Genomic DNA, 24,108 nt, shown 5'->3' with positions numbered 1-24,108 from the left:
TTACTTCTCTCCTTTGCCAGTCAAGCCTGCACCTTCTTAAAGCCAAAACTCTACTGAACATGTTACTTTTTGAAACTAAGCAGTTCAAAACACAATGTAAACTCAAACATTTTCTTTCTTCCCAGCAATCGACAAAAAACATCAATTTTGAAACATGTTCGCATTTTATTCTTTGCAACTGTTTGTTTGCAAGCAACAAGATTTTTCTGAAAAGTTGCCTCAAAAGGCAGACAGAGAAAGAATTAACGCAGAGCCCGTGCTACCCTTTCTGCAGCTTTTACAAAGCAATTAACCAAAGGTGAAAAAACAGGAACAAAAGGAATCGCAACACATACAAAAATAGCATTATTAAAACACAAATGGTAGAGTATTTGAACATGTTTTAGACCAAGTGTGCAAGTGTCCTATGTGATTCTACCTAGTCAACAAAACAAAACAAAAAAATAAGAAAACTGGCAATATTACAGGCTCTGATTGTATGACATCTTTACACTATTGCAACGACAGCTTGAAAATAAGCAATTCTATGCTACAGACACTCCAATCCATCCAAGACCCACTGCTCAGCAGGGCAGTCCCTCTGCTCTCCCTACAAGACGCCCGTTTGTCCCTCCTACCTCCGTCAGACCTGATGCTGCACAGCCAGGACACCAACCCTGCCACTGCCCAGGACAGAGATGAGGGTGGGAGAGAAGAGAAAAACACGACACCTTTTGGCAGCAGCCAGCAAGTCAATTGGATTCATTAATGCATGAAGCTACATGCCAACCAATTAATGTAGTAAATATAGGAAATTACCATAAAAATGTTGTTACTGCCTTTGTTTAGCTCTCAAAAGCGTATGATGTCCTAATTTGCCAGTAATAATTTACCACAATCCCAATTGAGTAGTTTTCTCAAAAAAAAAAAAAAAAAAGCATAGAAATTACTAACCAACATACAGAACCATCCATGACTCCACATCGACCCTGTAGATAACATGCTGCACATTCTGAGCATTCTTACGTGCGTAGCACTACAAGGGCCAGTGTCACCATGGCAGGATTCACTTTGTTTGTAGCAACCTTGGTTTCAACCTGGGAAGTGTCATGGACTTCGAAATGGTGAACACTAAACAGAAGGGTAGGCTAGACAGAACACCATAATCAACAATAAAATTAAATTAGTGCTAAATTTACTCCAGACTTATCTCACTTGATTATAATAGTTTACATTTGACTATATATACACAATACCAAAAATATGCCTATTTTATAATCAAACATTGCCAACATAATGCCATTTTTAGTTTAGGCAATCCAAAAGACTCAGCCAAAGACCCGATGAAGTTCAGTGATAGCTGCAAAAAAAAACCCAATCATTTTTGAAAACCTCATTTAGCATATCCTCAGTGACTAGCAAATGGCACCAAAAGGTACTTTAAAGCACCCTCAAACTTCTTGCCACCCACGAGCCCTACCGAGGGTACCAGGAACAAGAGATACTGGGTGTATTTGAGGGACAAAATAAACCAAGCCTACAGCTAAGCCGTGTGTGTGTGTGTACATCTGCGTGGGTCTGTGCAGGGCATGAGCCAACAGCTTAGTATGGTTTCAGTGGTTACCCAAGTACAGAGGTTTCATAGTCTCTCACTCTCACACCAGTGCTTAGCATTTCAGCCTTCTGAAAGTTTATAATAGAAAGATAATAAAAATACAGAATGTTTTCTCGAAGAGAATGAGCCATCATTCACCCTCTATTTGTTCAGAATTCTATTCAAAGAAGTATTGCTTTTCACAGTTCACTGGTGAATCAGAGCACTGCACACAAAATCAAATATGGCACTAAAGATGTCTATGGAGAGAAAAAAAAATGTTATCACAGAGCACAGAGGTAGAAGGCTTCAAAGAACTACACCTGAGTTACACAATCATTAGTTTCTACATACCTAGCATAATTAACAGCCTTTCAGCATCTGGCATCTCTTCTGCTGCACTGCAGCAGGTACCACTCCACCATGTTCATCAGCTACTTGCCTAGCACTGGAGGATCTGTCCTGCGTTTGCTCTCCTGTATCTTAAGTAGCTTTGTGTCGTTATATTTAAACAATGCAAGTTCTGAAAGATTTACTGTGAAGAAATAAAGAGTGAATGATAAAGCTTCAAAAGAAAAGTATGTATGCACACAAACATATTGAAGAAGTGTTCCATTTTCATCACCAAAGTGCATTCTGAGGGGAAAAAACACACGCTAAATCAGTGGCAATAGCTACCCCATTTTGGCACCCAATTCCTGTAGCACAGACAGCACTTCAGACAAAAAGTACTACCTTTGATTTGTGTTTTATTTAGAAATGTTTGTTCTTTCTAAGATAAGGGTGGTAATGTGAAATTTTACTTTACGATATGGATGTGTAAAAAGAAAAAAAATTGAAGAGATGCTGCCTCCCACTTGTCTAAATAAATACTACTGAAAAATCTCCGTAATTACATATTTTAGAGAGTACTTTATAGAACCCTGGACTTGTATGCTGGTAAATTAACCTTCACAGAAATAATTTTGAAAAAGTAAATACAAGCACAAATAATTCTGAAAAGTAAATAAAAGCACATTGAACAGTAAATGACAATGTAGTTTATGTTCTAGGACTGACCTTCATATTTTCTATAAATAGTTTAAAACGCAAGACTTCTAGAGTCAAACAGACTAAATAGATGGGACAACGTGTAAGGACCAAATACTTCATGTGGGTTCCTTTCAAAGGGCATCCTGTAACGTACATGTTCCAGCTGCAGGCAGCAGGAAGCTCTTGTTTCTGCAGTCGCAGCACTGGCACTGACATTGCCAACACACTATCAGCCAGATGGGATACTTTGTCGTGTACTCTGTCTGATGGTTACTGAGCAAACATCTGAGAAACAGCATGAGCATAAAATCTGAAGTATTCTACATAGTTAGAAACAGGGATTTTCAGCAAAAACGCTTTTAAGTATATTACGGAAAATACTCCACAGCAAGTAACTGGTATCTTACCATCATACCCATATTGCATAAATTATACTGTTTGTAATTTTAGTTTTCCCCCACCTTCTTTCACTGCAAGTTGATAACAGTAAATCACACAAGGAAGGAGAGAGTTCAGTCTCAAGTCTGTCCAGACAGATCAGATAGATTTCTTGGTGTCTCACGCCACCTCCTCTCCTCCTCTGCCATTTAAAGATTCAACCTTCAGTCCTCAGTGCGTCTGAAACAGTGATGTGGATGCGCACCAAACCCAAATGCAGTGAGCCCGCTTGTCTGGTTGGTGTTTTTTTGAGTGTGGGTGTGAGTTCCTGGGTTTTTAAAGTTTAAGCATCAGAAGCAGAACTGAGCAGATGCATTTCAGAGACAGACTACAGCCCACTCCTCTCCAGAGCAGGTTACCGGGTCACAGGCAGAGCAAGGGTGATCTATCGTGGCCCGAGTCTTCCTCTGTTTCTGGAATCCGCGGCAGGAGAGCAGACCGTGTCAATCCCCAGAATTTCTGAGGTGACAAATCCTTTTTGGTAGCTGTGAATTTCCATCCCATATGGTTTCCACAGATTCTGCACTGAGCTATAGTCCAGGCATACCTACCAAAAACAAAACAAAAGGTTGATGGTAACATGTAAGGAAAATAAGTTTTAAAAATACTGGAATTCAGCTCACTCGTCAGGTAAGAAAGGAATACTAGTCACGAGCTAGATTTTCAAAGAATCTTCAGGAATCCAGGTGCTCAGCTAAAAACCCTGCATATGTTACTTAATGGAAATAAAAGCAGTTTTTGCACTGCTCCTAGATTAACGGGGAATTTGCACTTTCCAGAGCAATGGAGCTTTGCTTTAACAGCCTTAAAAGGCAGAACATGAATATTTCAAAACCCTCATAGAAGAAAAGAGCTGAGAAAACACATAAGGATGAGAAAAAATTAACTCCAGGTATTATAAGCCACAGGTTTTCTTCAGGGAGTCTTAAAGCATGCATGTCTTATGATAGATATGCCATACAGCCCCCAAGTCATTATTCAGTGCTAGGTGATAATCCAGAAAAACAAAACAAAAAAACAAGACCACAACCAACGTGAGAAAATGGAAGAGTAAATGTGCACATGCATTAGTCAAGAACCTTGGACAGCAACGTATTTTATGCTGCTTTAGAAGATAACACAAAAGCCAAAGGGACAGAGTGATATCTGGCACTATGGTAAAGGAAGGACCACACAAAAAAGGGATTTGGTGAAAATATATTCAAAGAAAATTTACATGAAGCTACAAAGAATATTTCTGTGAAACTAAAATGCAAATATAGTTTGACGTTTCAGCTATTTTTAAGAGTTAAATAATCAGTTTTGAATTAGTGCCTGACGCATGCTTATCTAGCTACAAAACTTATTTAAGCTACCAGAGAGGGATGACATATTAACGTAAGACCCTTCATTATCAGGCAAACTTTAACATCTTGACAGTTAATTCTGCGGTTTCAGAGAGCAAGACTAATAAAAGAAAACAAGTCAAAAATTAATCAAAAGGCAATCAGATTACAGTGTTAGCAATTTTTAAATTAATGTAACATTTATTCAGTTTTTCAATTTAAAAAAAAAAAGTACCTAAGTAGAATAACTTCATTTATATATTCCTTTTCCCATTTGCACTTTATTTACTTTATAATCAAAGAAATCTGCACGGAAACAATTATGATATTAGCTGTGGCTTATAGAAAACTAAACACAAAGAAACTCCCAGACAATCAGTATCCTGTTATAGCTCTCAGATGCAAGACTATGTTTTAAAATCTTAAGACTTCTACATTTGAAAAAATTTAAAGAGAAGCATTCTATCTCAATTTTCCATTTTATTCTGTGCTTTGAAAAAAACTAAATTTACTCTCCTATTTTTCATATGTGCAAAATGATGATATATGTTTCAAAAAGTACACATTTACTATTCTACCATCACAGGAACAGACTTACAAGCAACATTCTGTCATTTACAAATAAAATTTCTTTTAACTGTTATTACCCAGGAAACCAGCTGTGCTCTGTTGATGGTCGTCCACTGAGATTCAAGTTGCAGGCTTTATATACAGTAAGGGTTTCGTGGATGTACCCATGAGGATTCACATATGCTGCCATGGGTCCACACAGGGATAAACTACAACAGACAATTAACAACTTTGTCAGAGTTTAAGGAAGAAACAAAAACCAAAGGCTGTTAAATGTAAACAGAGGAAACACTGTCAACCATGCATAAAACTGTTTTTTACAGCAAATAAACCACTTCAGGCTGGGGGGGAAAAAAAAAAAAAAAAAAAAGTACCTTTAATTATATTATTGAAAACTGAAAGAAAATAGATGCTAATGTAAATGTCATGGGTCACATTTTCATATAATTTCACAAATTTAGTAAGTGCTCAATCTCATAAATCCAATGCATTTCTCACTGACATACATTATTCATGTGATCTACTTAAGTCCCTATTTCAGAAGAGGTATTTAAAATATAAAATATTCGGAGTAAGGATTAAAATATTCTTGTGTTCAGATGAACCTCGCCCAGCTGTTTGTTAAATGGGAGAAGTTACTTCCAAGATAGCTGTCAGGATGCCAAGGAATCTACCGCATTTAAGGCAGTTATTCATCTTTCCCTCAAAACCCTACAGCTCAGTATAAAAAAAATCATGATAGACTCATCATTTATTTCACCTGCTGCTTCCAATACAAGCAACAACTATATTGCTACTCTAAAACCTAACTTTAAAAGTAAGCCAAAACATGCATTCATTATACTAATTTCTCCTAATTCTTCTGTTGAAGTACATCATAACAACACAGCAGGAGCTGTGGTTTCTGGAACCCATCATTTGATTAGAAGAAATGGCTTTTAATTACATCAGGTTCTTATCACACTGATACAGGAAAATTGTGGGGAGTCTTGTTTTGTTAAACCAAGGCATCTTTTAACCTTCACATTATCATAGGTGATGCACAGATATTAGTTATTCAAGATTAAAGTAGTGACAAGACTGCCAGCAATTATTTGGAAAATATATGGTCTTATTGTTGAACACAGAAGGTATTATATAGGTCAAATATATAATGGTAACATACTGCCTAGTGCAGTTATTCTGATTAAATGCTATATTCTTAAAATAAAAAGGTATCACAATGCTTAATCGCATAACTAGGCAGTTCTCTTACACGACCTATCCACACCACACAACCAGTGCACTTTGCTGCTGACATACAAAAGTTGGGATGAAGTGCTACAAAATAATTTTTTATCCTATTATTTCTGAATAAAGTTCATGAGATCCCAAATTTCATATGTAATGAATTCATCCTTCAAAACTCACCGGAGAGTGCATCGTTCTTCAGTGGCAATGTGCCGGACTAAGTGACATAACACGGGCCTTTCACTCTAACTTCCCTTACAATGTACATGGTGATGTCTGGATTTACTAACTTTTTGTTACAAAAACCCAAGTAACAGGCTGCCCAGGGAGGTTGTGGAGTCTCCTCCTCTGGAGACATTCAAACCCGCCTGGACACCTTCCTGTGTAACCTCATCTGGGTGTTCCTGCTCCAGCGGGGGAATTGGACTGGATGAGCTTTTGAGGTCCCTTCCAATCCCTGACATTCTATGATAAGAAAATCCTCTATAAACATTTACTTAAATCTTATTAGAGCTATGGAAAACACAAAAGTTATAAGACATAACACACCTTAATCTGCTTTGCTGTGCCAATGTGTCTGATCAAGAACCTCCCAAAGTTTAAGAGCAATAAACTCACCTGAATATTTCATTCTTGGTAGTTATTTCTGTGTCTTGGCATTGCTTACAACAAAGAGATGTACACTTGAAAAGAAAAACAAGAAGGGTAATTTAATTCATTTCCAGACACTTGTAAGCACAGCAGCAAATAATAAAATAAGTCTCTCCCCTTCCCTCAGAACAGACTTTGTAACATTTTTTTTTGTTTATCTGGGCAGCAGTCACTTATGTTTTCTTTTTCTATCAAAGAGCAATTTCTTTTCTCTCTGCTTTTTACTTATTTTACATAAACACTAATTGTTATGTAAAAGACAAAACTTTTTTTACATATTCTCCCCATTCCTCCACCCCCAAATCCACACACAGAAGAGGATCTGACTATACAAAGATAATAAATGAGTCAACCTTTAAGGTCTTCAAAAGAGAATTCAGAAAAAAAAAAGCCTTTGCTCTCCTAACATATAACAAAAGTAGATGAGTACAAAAGCAACCTTTAAGTTTTTCTAAAATTTGAAAATACTGTAGATCAGCGATTTTAATTTCCTCAAGAAAAATATGTATTTATCTTTCTCTTAAAGATTATAACAAATGAATCTATCTCCTACAACTCCTAGAAAGTAGTACACACAATTCACCACTGACATTGCCCAAAAAACAAGCATTTGAATCAGCTTAGAACACTACGATTAATTTTCAGGAGGTGCATTACTTCTACATCTTTTTAAGGGTAATGTATATGAAACTACCCCAAAAATGATCCACTGTATCTTGGAAGAAAATGCCATGTCTAGCATCTTCACTTGGACAAGTTCCTATGTGAGCGTATTCCCTTTTAAAACTTGGCAGTAAATCACAGTTCGTGCTTCTGAGTCTCCCTGAGCTCCAGCTCCTGCACTCCACTCAAGTGATGCTACAAGGCTTATGCCAGTCTTTACTCTCTCCTTTCCTCGGATACTCTGGGGTTGCTGTTGCATTTCAACTTCATCCAGCTCCTTTCCTGCAGGTGACACTGGTTCTGCCCCTGCCCCACATTTTCAACACACTGTCTACTGATCAGAAACTGGGGGAGGAAAGCTGCTCTTACTATACAGATACTATTTATCATATGCCAGTTCACTTCCTTTCTTAAATCACACCTGGCCGTTCTCTCCTACCAGGGTCCTTTAACACCTGCTATCGCTCACTCTGCTAAATCACCCTTACACAAGATTATAATCTAATGCTCATATGACCCTCTCAGAATCCACATTTAGCTATTTAATTCCATCCCCCCATTTCTATCTATACGTATTTAATTCAATTCCTCCATTTCTAAACCTAATTATTACAGTGAATGCTCTCAAGCAGAATTTGCAGTGTTATACCTGTGAGTCACATATTCTCCTTTGAAAATCAGCACAGAAACAGTCAGCTGTCTTTAATAACAGGAAAAGCTATTATAATACAGTTCACTGATATCAAAGACAACAGAAAATGGATCAGGTCTTACAATCAGTTATGTTACTGTAAATTTCATTCTGAACAATGAAACACATCCTTCTCAAACACCACCAAACATATGCTATGTTGCCAGAGCACCCCTTCTCATTAAAGAAGCCTGGCATAAGAAGAGTGGATCTGAACAAAATACATGTTGCTAAAAAATATTTAAAAAACCACAATGCATTCAGCATTCTCACAGTAATACAGAACAGTTAACCGCATCCACAGAATAAAATGTCACATCTTGATGAAGAAAAAAAAACAAGTTTTCATGGCAGAATTCTACTAGACTGCAGTGTATTACACTGTTTGTATGGGATTATGATGTTGCTAAGACGGTTATGAGCAACATTAGACTTCTAGCACCATCTCTTGGCTAAAAAAGTGCTGTGAGGTGTTGAAATACCATTTCTAATGAAAGGAAGTATGAAAGCAAGTATTATTATATGTTTCTTGTTTGCTGCCAAACATAAAGGCTAATCTTGAGCAAGAGCATTTTGTTTCTTGAGCAAACTTTTAAAGGGGAAATAAGAAATAAAAGAACACCCAAAATCACTCCAGAAATATTATTTGGAAATTTCATACTTTTTTTAATAGATTGTAACAGTAACTCCCATTTTTCTGTGACAACAATTTAATGACGAGCAAAGAAAAAATACTCACTTTGTTCATAATATCTAATTCACACCGGAGTCGCTGAACAGCACTACCTATTTTAAGTAGCTGTATGCGTAAAGCATCATCAATTGGCAGGCAAGCAGCAACTCTGTAAGAAAAATCTAGAAATAAGAAAGTACCAGGCCTGTTAGAATTTTAGAGAGAAATAAAACCTACTGCTTCTACTCAGTTACGGATAGGGTAATGAAACTTAAATTTATAATAGACTATTGGAGCTCATTTTGGTACATTCTCATGCCCTAAGGCTGGATCATGTACATAAAAAACCTCTTCTTAAGATATTTGTCTAAACCACACTTGAAGGTCACCAGTGATGGAGCCTGAACAACGCTGGTAAGGTCACAGATTCTAAAACCAGAACTGAACTCTGGAGAACACTGATATAGACTTCAACAGTGAATTACTGTGTTTTCCAATCACCAGTGGTTATTTTTATGCTTGCACTTCCTCCTTTCCCTCGCCCCCCCAAAAAAAGAAAGACAATGCTATTATGAGAGAAGGAAAATACCAAAAAAACATCCTGAACATACACCTCCTTCATAAATTACAACCAAGTTACACTACTCACATTAGTACAAAGAAGGTATTCTTTACTGTTATATTGTGAGCAGGAAAAAAGACATTTTCTGTATACACTCCTTTCTGGAGCTTCTGGAGAGTTTTTTCCATATTTGAATGCAGACCAAAATTAGATCCAAAAATATTCAGTCAAGAAGCCAGAATTTAAAAAAAAAAAAAGTTTTACTATAGTAGCAAATTCTCAGGCAGCAACTTCAATCAGGTATTAAAAGGCACAAGCACAAAAGGTAATGGACTTTCCTACAGTCATTCTCTACTTTAGCTAACAAAAACCTTGCTAAGCTGGAAAACATCTAATTCCTCAGAGCCTGTAAAAGAATTCAAAAGCTGAAAATTGAAGTCAGCAAAATATCAGTGTGCTATGAACAATGAGAAAAAAAAAAAAGTGCCCCCCAAAAAATTAATGAATTGAAGGCTGCAGTTTGAATTTCTTCCTTATTAGGCTACACAGGAAAGAATGCTTTTCCCATTTGGAATGCTTCAACTGAAATATCCATCTTATTAGATCCCAGAGACCTGCAGAGAGAAGAGACTTGTTCACTGAGGCATAACCCCAACGCCGGCTAAGGCATGAAATCTGACCCCAGCCTTTTTGCTCTTAGGTTATTGGCACTATTTTCCCTCCTGTCTGTTAAGAAGTAATAAGAAGTAAGAACAAAAAGATTATATACACTAACACTTAGACTAACATCAAAATGATTTTTAAAATCTAATATGCTTTTAGCTTTTCTTATGAAACATTTAGATCACATTCCTCTTGCCATGAAGCACAATGGAGTTCTATTTCTTCTACTGAAGATGTTCCTACGTAGTTGGGGGGTATTTATGTCTTTAAAAGCTCCATCATCCTTTTCTCAAAGTCAGTCATCAAAATTTATTGGAAACGGAAGTGAGGGACAGACTGACCATAAAAGGTAATTAACTAAATTCTGTTTTCTTAGAAAACTTTAAAAAAATTGAGTTCCTAAGCTAAAAAACAACATACCTACTGGGTTTGTTGGAAGAGATTCATCTTTAAGATTTTCATCCCATTCATGTAGCTGCCTCTTGACTCTTTCCATCAAGGTTTCCTTTTGTTAGAAGAAAAGCCTAATTTAAATACATAGGTATTTCTGTTTTCTTAGGAAAAAAAAAAAAAAGGAAGCAAAATGTAGAGTAAAGTGGACATTACCTTTTAAGACCTACAATAATAACAAACTCACTTTATAGCTACATATTTGAAACCAAGAGCAAAACAGGACAGGAAATGGGCCAAAATGAACCAATGGCCCCAGTGTGGTTATAACTCTCATTTGAGATAAGGAGACAACTGTTAAAACTCTAGACCTGCACAAATGAGATGAGGACTGGCCTCCACCCTATTTCTGACTCTCTTACACCAATTACTTTATGTACTAATACACACAGGTATATAAAGAAATATGTACTTCTTACAGTAAACCAACTCCAAGAAGAAAGACAGACCTAACACTACGCAGCACCCTGGTGGTTTGGACATTCACCTGGAGCATGAGGGGCAGAGGATCAAGTTTTTGCTTTGAGACAACACAGCAGGAACCTAAACCTCTGTTATCCACTACAGACACAGGCTCTGGCACAAGGGAACAACTATACAGAGGGGAAAGCCCTTCCTGCTCTTTTACCAGTAAACTGAAAATCATACATTTCTTTGGAGCATAACTTACGAGCAAACAAAATTAAAGCTTTTACATTATCCAATAATTAGATATTAAAACATGGAAAGAGTATTTGTTAATACATAAGGTGAACTTACAGCATCATATAGGGAGTAGAGCCAGGGAGGCCAAGATGTCAAACTTGCACAGTGGAACTTCCTCTAAAATCAAAACCAGAAATATTTATTAACATTAGCAGATTTTAGGGATGGCTCTTGTTCAAACAAATAAAGAGAAGACATATCTGTTTATTTAAAGATAAAACAAACTACCGCCATCAGGACCAGTACTTCAACAGGAAGCTTTCAAACCACTTCTCAAATGTACTGACAGCTAAAACTTCTGTACAAGACAGAAAATACATGGATTTTCTCAGAAAACCTGTCTTAGTAGCAAAAATATTTCTAATGTTTAGTAATTATGCCTTTCAAAAGAGCATCTACCTGAAATTTGGACAGTTCAAAAAATGTAAGTACTATTAGATAGTGCATCTGTTCCTTAGTCTCCACCAGCTGTTGATACTCAGCAACTACAGCAAATCACTATGCAAGGTGATTAAACTGTACCTACTGATTCAGTCAAATGCATAAATAAAACGGAAGAAGATTAATAAGCCTATCAAATATTTTAAGCTGACATATATACATTCAAAGGATATATGATGATCTTTTTAACAGATTAGTTTTCCATTTAAAATAACTAAAAATACCAACACACGAGTCAGGAGTTCCAGAGGGTGCTTTCTCACAGCAGAACAATTACTGATTAAGAAAACTTCAATTCCTTAGCCACCAAATTTCCAGCAGTGTAAGGCTATTTGCTTAGTTAACCAATTCTCTACACTGACTTCAGAACACTTAAATTGATAAATTTAGGTTAATAAAGATCTAAAAAGCAGTTCACTACATAACCACACTGCTTTCCAAAAGAGGATCTCAAATTGTTCTATAAATACTTGCAAATTAAATTTTCATTTTCCCTTTGAGGGCAACCATCCTTATTTTACAAATGAGAAAAATCAGGCAATAGAGACTAAAATCCACAGCAAATTAATGGCACTTTGAAGAAAGAATTCAGGAACACCAAAACTCATGTTATTGTTTTAATTAGCAAGTACATTTTCTGTAATAGCTGCCACGTATGGAGAAAAAACGTTGTTAAAATGCAAGTCCTATTGTCTGATGTTTCTCATTATATTAGTAAACAGGTACAGTCTGTCATATTGGAAACAGTCATAGTTCTGCTGGCATCAATAAGAGATGAAGGTCAATGCCCCTACTCTCGATCTGTATCTCAACCCACAAACCACGCAGACTGCGTTTCAGCTGTCAGATAGATTCACTCCTGGAAAGAGATTTCCAGCCCCCTCCTCACGAAGCTTCATGTTTCTGAGCTTGTTAACTCATACATGAACTTGATCAAGAACTCTGAGAATCAATAGGTTTTTGCTATTGTTTTTTGATTTGTTTTTGCTACAGAGTTCAAAACCATTGGGAAAAAAAAAATAATCCAAACCTTAACTGCCTCTGACAGCAAGGAGAGTTACTAGCATTCTGTATTAATTTCTGGAGGTATTTCCAAAGATCTCTACAGATACAGAAGACTTCACGGTATCTTTCCTCTTATATACCACTGACCAAAATGGCAGGTTAAATAACTAACTAACAAATAAATAAATAAATAAATGAAAAACGCACAATTTCTCTTTTTTCAATAGTGTCAGCTTGCCCTGTTTCACCACATCCTCCTGACCTCAGTGCTAACTCTTGTCCCATTAGCCTTCCGTGCATACTTGTTAACAGCAATGATTCTTTGAAAAGCCTGCACAGCACCTGAGAATGAGCTCGGTGTACACTCAAAAGGCTTTCGCTGGTATAACTGTGCTACTGCGACATGCTGGCACGGTGCTTATCATGGGAACATAATTTATTCCAGCAAAATTGTCCTTTTGACAGTACGTTTTATTCCAGACTCCTAAAGGAAAGTGCTGTGTACCGGTAAATGTGCACATTCACTTGTATAAATGCATCTTTTAGCACCTTTTAAACAGCACAGCTGTCTCTAGCACAAATCACACCTTATTATTCTCCTGAGGAATGCAAAAGTTTGTAGCTTAGGCCTGGCATCAGCCACTTAAGGCTCTTGAAAATTCTGCCCTACAATCTCAGTGTGAACTCCCTCCTGATTCCAAGTACTGTCACAGCTGCAGCGCTGCAAGAACACTGTAAACAAGCAAAGACAGTATTTGTGTCAGTGAAACAAAACTAGGTTCTAAGAAAGCAGAACCCAATTGCTTAACGACAATACCAACACCTTGATAATGATTATTTCTCCTCTACTTCTAAAGCCGTGCAAAGTTTTCATAATTATTAAAAAAGCTCTAGGAAATAAAACTGGTAAGGCCATGGAACTGCTAATCCACCCACTTGGTGTGTAACAGCACTGTCAACATATACAGAATGCATGAAAAAAATCAGAGATTTCTATGACCCTTTCCTATCTTGTCACTTTCAGCACCACAATAACATTTAAGATAGCTTCTAAATTCAATCTAACCAAACACTAATAAATCAAAAGACAGACTTAGAAATACATGTACAATTGGCCAGAATAAATGGTTTGTATAGGAATATTGCGATCTGGCAAAGATAATCATCAAGCACAAAAGTCAGCAAGAAGTTTAGATACATATTATATAAAAAATTACCATCTGGGTGGGAATATTTGACTGAGTTAAAAAACTAGAGTCTGTCATTCTAAGGCAGATCCACATTTTCTGTAAACAAGTACCTGCAGGCATAGAAGTTAATCCTTTAACTGATGCAGGTTTTAAAGCAAAATTACCAAATGGAATTGTGACTCCAAACAACTACACCACCACAGGTCTGTTTCATCACCAAAATTTGGGAGTCACCTCTAAACCACCTCTGCTCTTTAAAAACATCTTCTACCTAAACCAGTCACAGAAAAACAGAAAAACAAAAGCCTCCTTACTTTCAAAACCAAGCCATTAACACAAGTAAGAGCACTGGCACTGTCAACAGATTGCCAATATTTTTATTGTCAAAGCAATGTCAGTAAAAGTTAGGATGCTTCCTTGACCTACTTACAAATTAAATCCTACAAACTTACTGCTTTTCCACCAACGCTTCATCATCTACAAAGTTTACTAACCAGCAATCTCTTTGAGGTGTTATGTTACGTAAAAAAACAATAGTTGTAATATTACATTATTATTTAATAATATTAATCCAACAATGCTGTAATTAAAACCAAAAAGAACCCATAAGAGAAAATGCATATTTCCCCACTGTTGTTGGCTGATAAACATGTGACAAAAGCAGGAGACTGGCATCTAGTATCCCACTTGTGCACCCTCCTCTAAAGGCAAACAGACAGAATTTTACATTGATTTTCAAAATACCATCAAAAATTCAAAGAAAAACACCACCACCACAACTGGCTTCTAACCTTTTGATATTTTTGCCACCATTGACGTATAGCTCGGTCCTGCCACGCAGTAGGTTTTGAAGAAGGAAATATATGGCAGCGGCTGAGAGACTGAAGCTGTACTGCTGACATTGTTGAAGGCAGCACTCGCTCTGGAAGGATTTGTACTTTGGCCTGCTGGATTCTGATAAAATAATTAAATATATATATACACACACGTACACAAGTGTTTGAAAAAAACTTATTTTACTGCTTATAAAAACATAAGCTTGTACAACAGATCTAGTAATCTGCACTACTACTATAGAATTTAAGCAGCAACCTATTTCACCAGATTTTAAAAGTTGCACTGATGTAAATTAAGTTACCTTAGGGAATATACAGCATATCTGCAGCAAACCAGACACATGTTACTTTACAACACAGAGTATCTCACGCTTTGGCTAAATTATTAAAGCTACTGTCCTGACTGGACTTTGGTCTAACTAAACTGAAGACAGAAGCAACCTCTATTTTTCCTTTAAAAGTCAGAATTAGCTGTTTTCCAATTTTTTTGGTCTCTTGCACTGGCATACAGAACTCCTCAAAGATCACTGCTTTAACTTCCTCAGCAAAAGTTTCTCCTTCGTTTCCCCGTTGCCTTCCCCATTCACAGTTGGGTATCTTTTCCACTGGCTGTGTTTTAGAGCACCAGATATCTGTGGGGATTGTGGTGGACAGAATTAAAGATGGATTGGCAGTGGCAACATAGCAGAATATTCCACCATCTCAGCATTGTATTTTTAGATTTTTGTCTTCTCAAGTTGCTTCTGGCACAAACTAACAGTCAGCTATTACATATCAAGCCCTCAGAAAGGAAGTTTAGCTGAAATGCAGTTTGCTATCTTCAAACCACAAAAGCTTATGTGCTTAGCTAGAGCTCAAAATCAGCAGAAATGGGATATAGACTTTGATCACCTTTTAACATCCTAGCATCAACCAGGTCACCTATTCCACAAAGAGTTCAGCAACAGTTAGGGGGCTAGTAAGAATACTGTCTAGTAGGAAGGACTTTACATTTTAATAGTATTATGCATCAGAAATCCTGAAATATTAAGATGCATGTCATTACAAATTTCCAACTTTACTTGCAGGGACAAGACTGAACTCTTAACTTAGTAGAAATTACAAAAAGATATTTTGCCATAAGCACTTAGTAAATCAGAAACACAAAGAACTATGGAGATGTTCTTGCTAAGAAGCTCAATATTTTTCCCTCTTTATCAAAAAGGATTTTAGACTAGTCATGCTTGTTTCTTTCGTTAGTTGCCTTGAATTTGTGAAAAATAGGAACACGATCTTAATGAAAATGCTTTATTTGTACAGATGGGACATTACATTCTTCTTCTGTCTGATTCCCTTCTTATGTCCATCTGATGCACAGAGAAAAGCGGCAGCATAGCAAACCACCACAGAACCAGGCTCATTCACAGAAAGAGCGAGCACAGCAGCACGGGAGCCTGGAGAGCATCTCCTAACCTGCAGAGAAGATGATTCCCTCAGGACGAACTGAAAGACACAGGCTCACGTCTCCGAAGTGCACTGACAAACTACAACAGAGGTTCACATTCACTCATCACTCCCCAAACCCACAAAATGTGAAGTATTTGAAAGCAGGGTAACTCCACATTGTTTAAGTCATTCTGACAAATCTAGAGCTTAACATGATGTGGAGGGGAGAATCAATCTCCTTTTTCTCATACATTTAAAAATTCATATTTATGAAGGAAACTTGTGAATGTGCTGTGTAAAAGTGATCTCTGCTAGCCAGTAGATATAAAACCATCAAAGGCTTTAACAGCACAACAAACTACTGTACATCTTAACTAATTCAGGATACTGAATTATCAGTAACAATGCTGTTGTTACTGTAGTTGTCCAAGTACTGCCATCTTGTGTTCAAGCAATGGCTTTTCTAAGCTTTAAAATTCAGAATATGTTACTTGTAACCAAATGCGAGTGAGAAACAGCAAGCAGTACACATATTCTTCATTTCTCTACCTGCAGGTCATAAAAGCATACGAAAATGCTGAGCTCATTACTGTTCCTGGGCCTCTTTCTAAAGCAATGACACTATACTGGACAATAGGAGAATACAGGTGATTAGCTTTAGATTGAATTTGGAATAAGATGCCACATGCCTTGCAGAAAAGATTACAAAAATCCCTAGCAATTATGCTAAAAATGGTCACATGCTCACAGAATCCATGCCTGGCGCCTGCGTCTCTGGACAGCGACACTGACAGAGGCCCACAGGGCAATACACTGTGCAGAGCACGATGTCAACAAGAATTTGAAAACTGCAGAAGAGCAATCATACTCTTACCTAATTGTTAAGGGTCTCAGCCCCTTTTGTAAACGGACAAAGGGATTAATTACATAATATGATAAAACTGGCTAGAAGAGGAACTTCTAAATATCACAGGTATCACACTGACATATCTAAAAGGACAGGATTAGAATACAGAGGAGAACACTCTCCTGTCAAAGCTGATTTGAGTGTTTGACCAGCACATGAAAAGAATTGTCAGCCAATAACAGAAGCAGCAGCACTCTCCTATCAGTGAACAGTCAGAAAGGAAGAGGTGAGACTTGCAGAAAGTAAGGATGTACTAAACTTTAACAACAGATAAAATAAACAAGATTTAGTATTTGAGAAACTGAAAATGATGGGCCGCTTTTAGTTAGCAAAACCCAAGATTTTCACATTCAAATATTTATCCAGAAATCTCAGTGTGCTTTTGCTCTACAAAGGGAAAAATGAAAAAGAGAAGCAACTTGTTTCTCCATTACTATTACCAGACTCCAGTCCTCCCCGTTCATGGGCAACTTCTCATGAAAACCACCACCTCTCCATATCTGAATCACGCAGCTGAATCCTCTGTATGGATTCGAGGATTAGCAGATAAAGATCACTCAAAGTACAAAAACAGACAAGCATATTGTTATTAGCTGTAGCGTCAGACCCTTGCCTGCAGCGGTTCAGAGCTGCAATTGCATATAAAGTTATAAAGTAGAACACATTGAATGCAGACCATCTCTAGAAAGGTCTCCTTTCAGAAAATGAAGGTGCAGTTTTTCAAAAGAGCAGAATCTGGTCATAGAATCGTAGACTCATTGAATGTCTTGAGTTGGAAGGGACCCACAAGGATCAGGTCGCTATCAGAGAGGCTTTCCATAAGAGAGCAGAAAGCACTTGATATGGTATCTTCTCAATTCACATCTGTTTTGAAACAGGGGGGTGAGATCTTGAAATAAATCTTTAGAATTTATACTGCAGGCAAATCAACATCTTTCCCCTGACTTAATTTCAGAAACAAAGTCATTCTGACAGATTTCTCACACACATCAAATCAAACTACAGGTAGATATCCTTTAGAGAATTTTACAGCAAACTTATTAACAACTAAAACATCAGCCTTGGAACAGGAAATGCCCTAAGTTCTTAATAACCACAGAAGCTACTGATTAAACATTCAAATAGTTTCTATACTAATTAGTCAATTGTGTGACTGAAAGGGCAGGTGCACCTGCAGTGAAATGCAAACATTTTGGTGAAACGAGATTTGTAGTATATAAAATTAAACAAGATTTTCTTACCCATCTGACTGGGTTCTTATTTCAAGCACCTTGAACCTCTGTCTTCCTATTGCTTTCACTTTGACAGTTTCAATTCCATATTCCTGCTCTTCTCTGTAGGCATATATTTCTGCTGTTGTTCCAAAATGCGCTTCCCTTTCACGTACATTACTAAAAGTAACAGAATTCAAAAGGTTACCTACCCTCCAAACAGCACTGTTCATACAGATTTAATGTGTTATGTCTACCTACACAAACTCTACACGATTAGTCCTACGAAAAGAGTAAATTTGGTAAAATACCATCAACTAAGGGCAATCATTATTTTTCCATTTTAAAAGCAACTTCTAATGTTTTGTTTGATTGGGGGTTTTTGCCAGTTGACTTGGTTTTATTTTGGGGTCTAGAGGTGAAATTCTAGGAATAGAGGAATCATGAATGTATATGCATTTCAAATACAGATACTGAAAGTAGCAAAATTATATAAATTGACTTTAAAAAAAAGTAACTGTTCCCACCTCCTACATAACTAACTCATAGTAAATTGGGGGAAGAGAGAGGAACATTCTCAATTTCTTTTAGCACACATTAGTCTTTATCTTTTCCACCTTTCTATCACCTCCCGTCTCTCAACTCTACCGTGAAACATTTCTGTGTACTTGTTAATTTATAAAAAAAAATAAGCAAATATACCTTTACAACAATACAGTTCTCAAAACAAGAATCTGATTTTTGTATTTCAGATCAAGGCATATTCTTTAAACAAAATGGAGCAGCACATTCAAACATTTACTGAAATCAAGAGGATGTTCAAACAAGGAAAGCAGATCAACACTTATTGCTTCTCTACACAAACATGTGGTACTGTCATGCAGCTACCCAACATGAGATGAATACTTCATTAAGTATTGGAGGACAATTTTTGTCAAGTAATTTCAAATCACAACTTATGTTATTCACCACAGAACTGATGCAACCATCTGGTTTTGATTTAGTATCCAAAGAAATTGTGCTAAACATACATGCTGCACACCACCAGTAAACCCACATGTGTATTTTACCTGTATGCAAGAACAGCAAACGTTCTGTCTTTCTGAATTAAATTCCGCACCATGCTAACCTCTTGGGGGCGAAAAAGCTGAAGAGGTAACGTCTGTCCAGGAATCAACATCACCATCACATGGGGCAACACTGGAATCACCTGACAGCTGTCATCATCATGCACCGTTCTTCCATGAAACTCTTCCATATCAGAACCTAAATACTGAAAACATTAAGTAAGGAAACGACAAGAGCATAAGAAGTTTTGGTGATTTACAAGGATAAAATATGATTAGGTCTTTGACTTTAGAATATTACAATATAATTACACAAAACCAATCAAAACTTCTTCAAATGGATTTAATTAACAAAGTGTAAAGAACATACCACATGTGATGTTGGCAAACTGGTATCAAAATTGATGACATTTGGCTTTTCAGCTTCTTTACTATCTTGATCTTCAACAACTTCCATTTCATTGTCATCCTCTTCCTCACTCTCTGCTAATAAGCACATACAGAATATTGTGTAGGAAACGACCAGCAAAGACTGAGATACTGAGAAAAATCACAGAAATGCATTCAATGCCCCCAGGCTACAGCCTTTCATGGGGAAGCAACTTTTGTATTTCTAAACTTGGAAAAATATTTTTCTTCCTGTTACAGCAAAATCACTATTCTATAGAAAGTGTCAAAAGTTGGTAATTTATTTTTGAAACGTCAAAGAACAATTTTTCTTGGTAGAATATAATAAAACAATCCTGTCAGTTCAGATTTTCAGTACAGTTTTATTTCCTTATCTCAATTCTAAATCTCTTCTGTTTGCACAGCGGGATGCCAGATAACTTAATTCTTTGCAGTATGCTGAATACAGCAATTGGAGTAGTACAAACCTGAACAATATAACTGCACACATAAAGCAAGCGAGCTAAAAGTAATCCGAAGCTCTATATTCATGCAAAGACTTGCAAGTATTTTAGGCAATTTCACTGCTGTCAGCCTCTCCTGTGTGTACCAAACACAAGAACAATTTCTAGCACACACACAAACCCATCAAAGGCAACTGCTAAGGAAGCAAGTAACATGACCCTCCAAAGGATTTCAGGTACAAAATAGCATTTAAAAATCACTACTTTCTTCCCATTTCTCAGTTCCAGGTGTCAATTCTAAAATTACTTTCAGGTAAGAGGACAGTTAAATTATCACAAATTTTATTTTGGAAACACAAATATAGTGCATTTATCAGTATAAAAGCTGTATAAATATTTAGAAGTAAATTAGAAAACACACTGAAGATAATGAAAAAATATACCTATCTCTAAAATGCTGGTTTCAATTACTGTTCTGTGCATTACCATACAAGCTATGCTTGTACATACTCACCCAAAACAAATGCAATATAATTACTGCACATTTGTAACTGTATTACTTGATCCTATTTCTTTCAACACAAACAGTATTTATACACCATGCTATATGTAAAATAGATGTTATTGTAAACTTTGCAAACCGATCTGAACGATTCTTACACCAATAGCTGCTGGGTAATGAATAATACCAACGGTGCTGAAAAACATTTAGATATTGAAAGCTATTACATTACAAAACAGGCAGAAAAACACCTTCACAACAGTCTATCTAGTTGCCCACCTTTACAATTAGTATCTTCCTAAGAAATAATCCACAGTTGAAAATGTAAAAGGTGGAGTTATTATGTTATCTGAAGGCAGTGTTGGCAAATCTTACAAAAGAAAGATGCTCCAGAAGGATGGAGTCTTCCCTCAGAAATGGGAGCACCACCACCCTCTTTCACCAAGATGTTAACTTTTTCTGAGTGGGGGGACAAGAGAAAAATGAGGAAGACACTATAAGCTGGTTTTGGAGAATGTTTTCTTTACCTTTTCGACCTTCAGAAACATTTGTTAAATGTATTCTTTACAAAATGTTTAGTCAATGGTCTTCTTTCTGCTTCACCTCACTTAAAAAAAAAAATCATAGTTTACAGAACCTTCTCTGCAGAAAGCACAGCACACCACACTGATGCTTTGGATCCATCCTATAGAGTACTTATATCAACAAGAAATGATCCAGCACGACAAGAAATGAGGTTACAGACTCTCTCTGGTGTTTTACCTAATTACAGAACTTGAAGGAATTAGATATCGTCATCCTAGTTACTGTAAAAAATATTTCATTTCTATAGGAAATTTCTCTTCCATTATATTCAGTTAGGAACCCTAACCATAAACAATTGCAAAATGTTTAAGATGTACAAAACGTCTGACATTTTGCTTAGCTTGATGGAGGGAGAGTAGGAAGGTTTAGCTCAGTCTGGGGCAGCAGTGCAGTGCAGTGCAGGGTAGGGGAGGGAAGCTGACTTCACAAAAAATTATATTCTGGTTTGCATGCACTCTATCAAGTTGCATTAGACATTAGCAGTTTTAACAGCCTTTTAGAGAGACGCTGTTTCACTTGTTTTTCTGAACACAAAAGGAATTAATAGCAGTTGATTAGAAAGAACTGTGCCCTGCAAACTTTAGCTCGTTCTTGCCAAAAACGCACACTAGCTGCTGTGTGGTGGCAGAGAGGAACGATGACTCATTTTACTGCAGCAGCACCATATGAATGTCAAATAAACACCGCTGTCTTCACTCTCGTCCTCGATCACACTACAGGAGGAGACTGACGGCAAAAGAAACTGCATGTTTTACACTCTTCAATATACATATTTTTGTTGATTTTTAAACTTCAAGATCATTAAGACACAGAAACAAAGGAAATGTAAGTGCCGAGGCCACGCTGCATGACAAGGCTCACATTTCCTTGGTAGCAGGTTAGGCATTCCCGGGTGCTCATCCTGGCTCACTAATACTACCAGATCTACTCTCAACACTTTCGTGCAGGAATGAGAAAATATGAACTCATTAAACAAACAAACAAGAACAACAACAAAAAAACCCAAACAAAACCAGGAAAAACAAAAAAACAACAAACAAACAAAACCACAGGAAGAGGGTAGAAAATATTAAGGCTGTATATCCCAAAGTATTCAGGAAATATTTTCGTATTATTTTAAATATACAGATACAAAACGTTCATAGAATTTCCTGCTGTAGGAAACTACATCGGTTACTGGCAGGACTTACTATGTTCTCGTTCACATGCTTAATCTGAACTATTTTTTTTTTTTTCCAGTTTAGCATGAGCTGCTTCCAAACCCATATGATCTCCTGTCAGTTTGGAGGCACCATATGCTAAACTAGAAGAACGTATGTTATTATGCAATGGGTATCCACATGAGGAATTACGCTGGTGTACATGGACAGACAAGCCAGGCTGGTCTACAAACTCCACCATAAATACAGCAGAAGTCTGGACAGTGTGTGGAATCAAAGGTTGCTCTAAAATCCTGTGCATAGCACCTCTTGCTTCCCTGCTTATTAACGGCATCAGAGAGCATTTAAATTGAGTGGGGACTTTCTAAAACAACAAATGTTTTCCTCAGACTTTGCTCGCTCTTGCAGAGGTCCAGATTTACAGATAAGAGTGTCTGCGTTTGCACACTTGCACGGAAACTCCAGCGCATGTTTCAGCCGATCAGTTCCCGGTGCCCGGACGCCCCTGACCGAGTCTCTTCTCCCGCCGCAGAATGACGGGCGGGCTCCACTGGGCTGTGAAAGGCCCGCAGGCAGCGGCCGTGGGCGGCTGCAGCCCCATGACCCGGCGCTCGCTCCGCACCGCCCACCCGAAGCAAGCCCAGCACCGCCCGGCTCCCCATGCGCTCCTTCTCCCCACGCGGCTCCGCCTCGGCCCCGCTCGCCGTCTCCCCAGCCCAGCGGAGGGCAAGCCCCGCGCCCCACACCGCCTGAGGCTCTAAGCAAGCCCTCTGCAGCCCCTTCCCCCCCGATCCACCCACGCACCGGGGTCCGGCCCCCTCCCCGTCCGCAGAACCCCGGCCTGGCGCCTCACGCCCACCCCAGCCCAGCGCCTCCTCCCCGGCTCGGCCCGCAGCCCCTTCGACTCCTTCCGCGCCCCCAGCCGGCCGCTGCCATTACCAGGCACCAGCTGTAGGTGGTTCCCCATGTTGTTATGGGGCTCGCCACCTCCTTCCTCGGCGGCCATCGCTGTTTACCCGGAGAGGAGCCTGGGAAGCCGCCGGCGCGGGGGGAGGAGGCGGGAGGAGGAGCCCGAGCAGCCGCCGCGGCCGGAGGGAGCGCAGGAGCCGCGGCCTAGGCGGCGTCGACACGGCCTCTAGTGGCGTCTCCGGGGGGCACCGGAGCTCCTGGGCGGTCGGGGCCTGTCCACCGCCTGCTGGGGCTTCGTGCTGTCCCGCCCCGACTCCCGGCGCGGTTCTCTTATTACCGCGGGCCTCCAGAAGGGCTTCACTGGGCGCCGGCGGACGGGACGGGCACGGCGCTGTGCCAAGGGCGGCCGCTGCGGGCGGCGGCAGCGTCCCCCAGGGAGGGAGAGCTCTGCCGGATCCGCCTGGAGGTCCCCGGCGCTCGGGGGCTGGCAGGGGACAGCGGGGCCGGGGCCGTGCGTGTCCGTCGGGCCTGTCCGAGGCGCGGGCCATGTGGACCTGCCCGGGGCCTCCCGGGGCGGCACTCGCGGCGTCTCTAAAGCGCTTCGTGCCAGGAGGGCTGTGTGTGAGTTCTGGGAGAGGGGATGGATGCAAATAAAATCCACGGTGGATCACGTTTTGGGTAAAGACCTTGAACCAGGAACGGTAGACGCAGTGGTTGGTTAGGTGTGATCCCAGCAGAGATTCCCGAGGGCGACCAGAGCTCGCTGCTGCACACCTGTGAGCTGGAGAGGAGC

General features: G+C 38.8%; 1 protein-coding gene across 2 annotated transcripts; it reads right to left on the bottom strand.

Annotated features, from left to right (window-relative positions):
- Nucleotides 1-145: 145 nt before the first annotated feature.
- Nucleotides 146-23,527, bottom strand: CRBN (cereblon). Of its 2 annotated transcripts, none has more exons than XM_065845707.2 (11): nucleotides 23,346-23,527; nucleotides 19,679-19,791; nucleotides 19,312-19,514; nucleotides 18,272-18,421; nucleotides 14,654-14,816; nucleotides 11,281-11,343; nucleotides 10,492-10,576; nucleotides 8,913-9,028; nucleotides 6,787-6,851; nucleotides 5,016-5,147; nucleotides 146-3,590 (listed from the first exon to the last, which is right to left on the bottom strand). In XM_065845707.2, exons 1-11 carry the CDS (start codon nucleotides 23,410-23,412, stop codon nucleotides 3,407-3,409), a joined length of 1,341 nt encoding a protein of 446 aa, XP_065701779.2. In that variant the 5' UTR covers nucleotides 23,413-23,527; the 3' UTR covers nucleotides 146-3,406. The 2 variants fall into 2 exon arrangements, with proteins under 2 accessions (XP_065701779.2, XP_065701778.1); XM_065845706.2 differs by having other exon boundaries at nucleotides 19,679-19,794; nucleotides 23,346-23,520.
- Nucleotides 23,528-24,108: the final 581 nt, after the last annotated feature.

Source organism: Patagioenas fasciata, chromosome 10 (assembly GCF_037038585.1).
Source record: "Patagioenas fasciata isolate bPatFas1 chromosome 10, bPatFas1.hap1, whole genome shotgun sequence".
Taxonomy (NCBI): domain Eukaryota; kingdom Metazoa; phylum Chordata; class Aves; order Columbiformes; family Columbidae; genus Patagioenas; species Patagioenas fasciata.
Note: the sequence above shows the minus strand (reverse complement) of the source record. Positions and strands in the feature narration are given on the sequence as shown.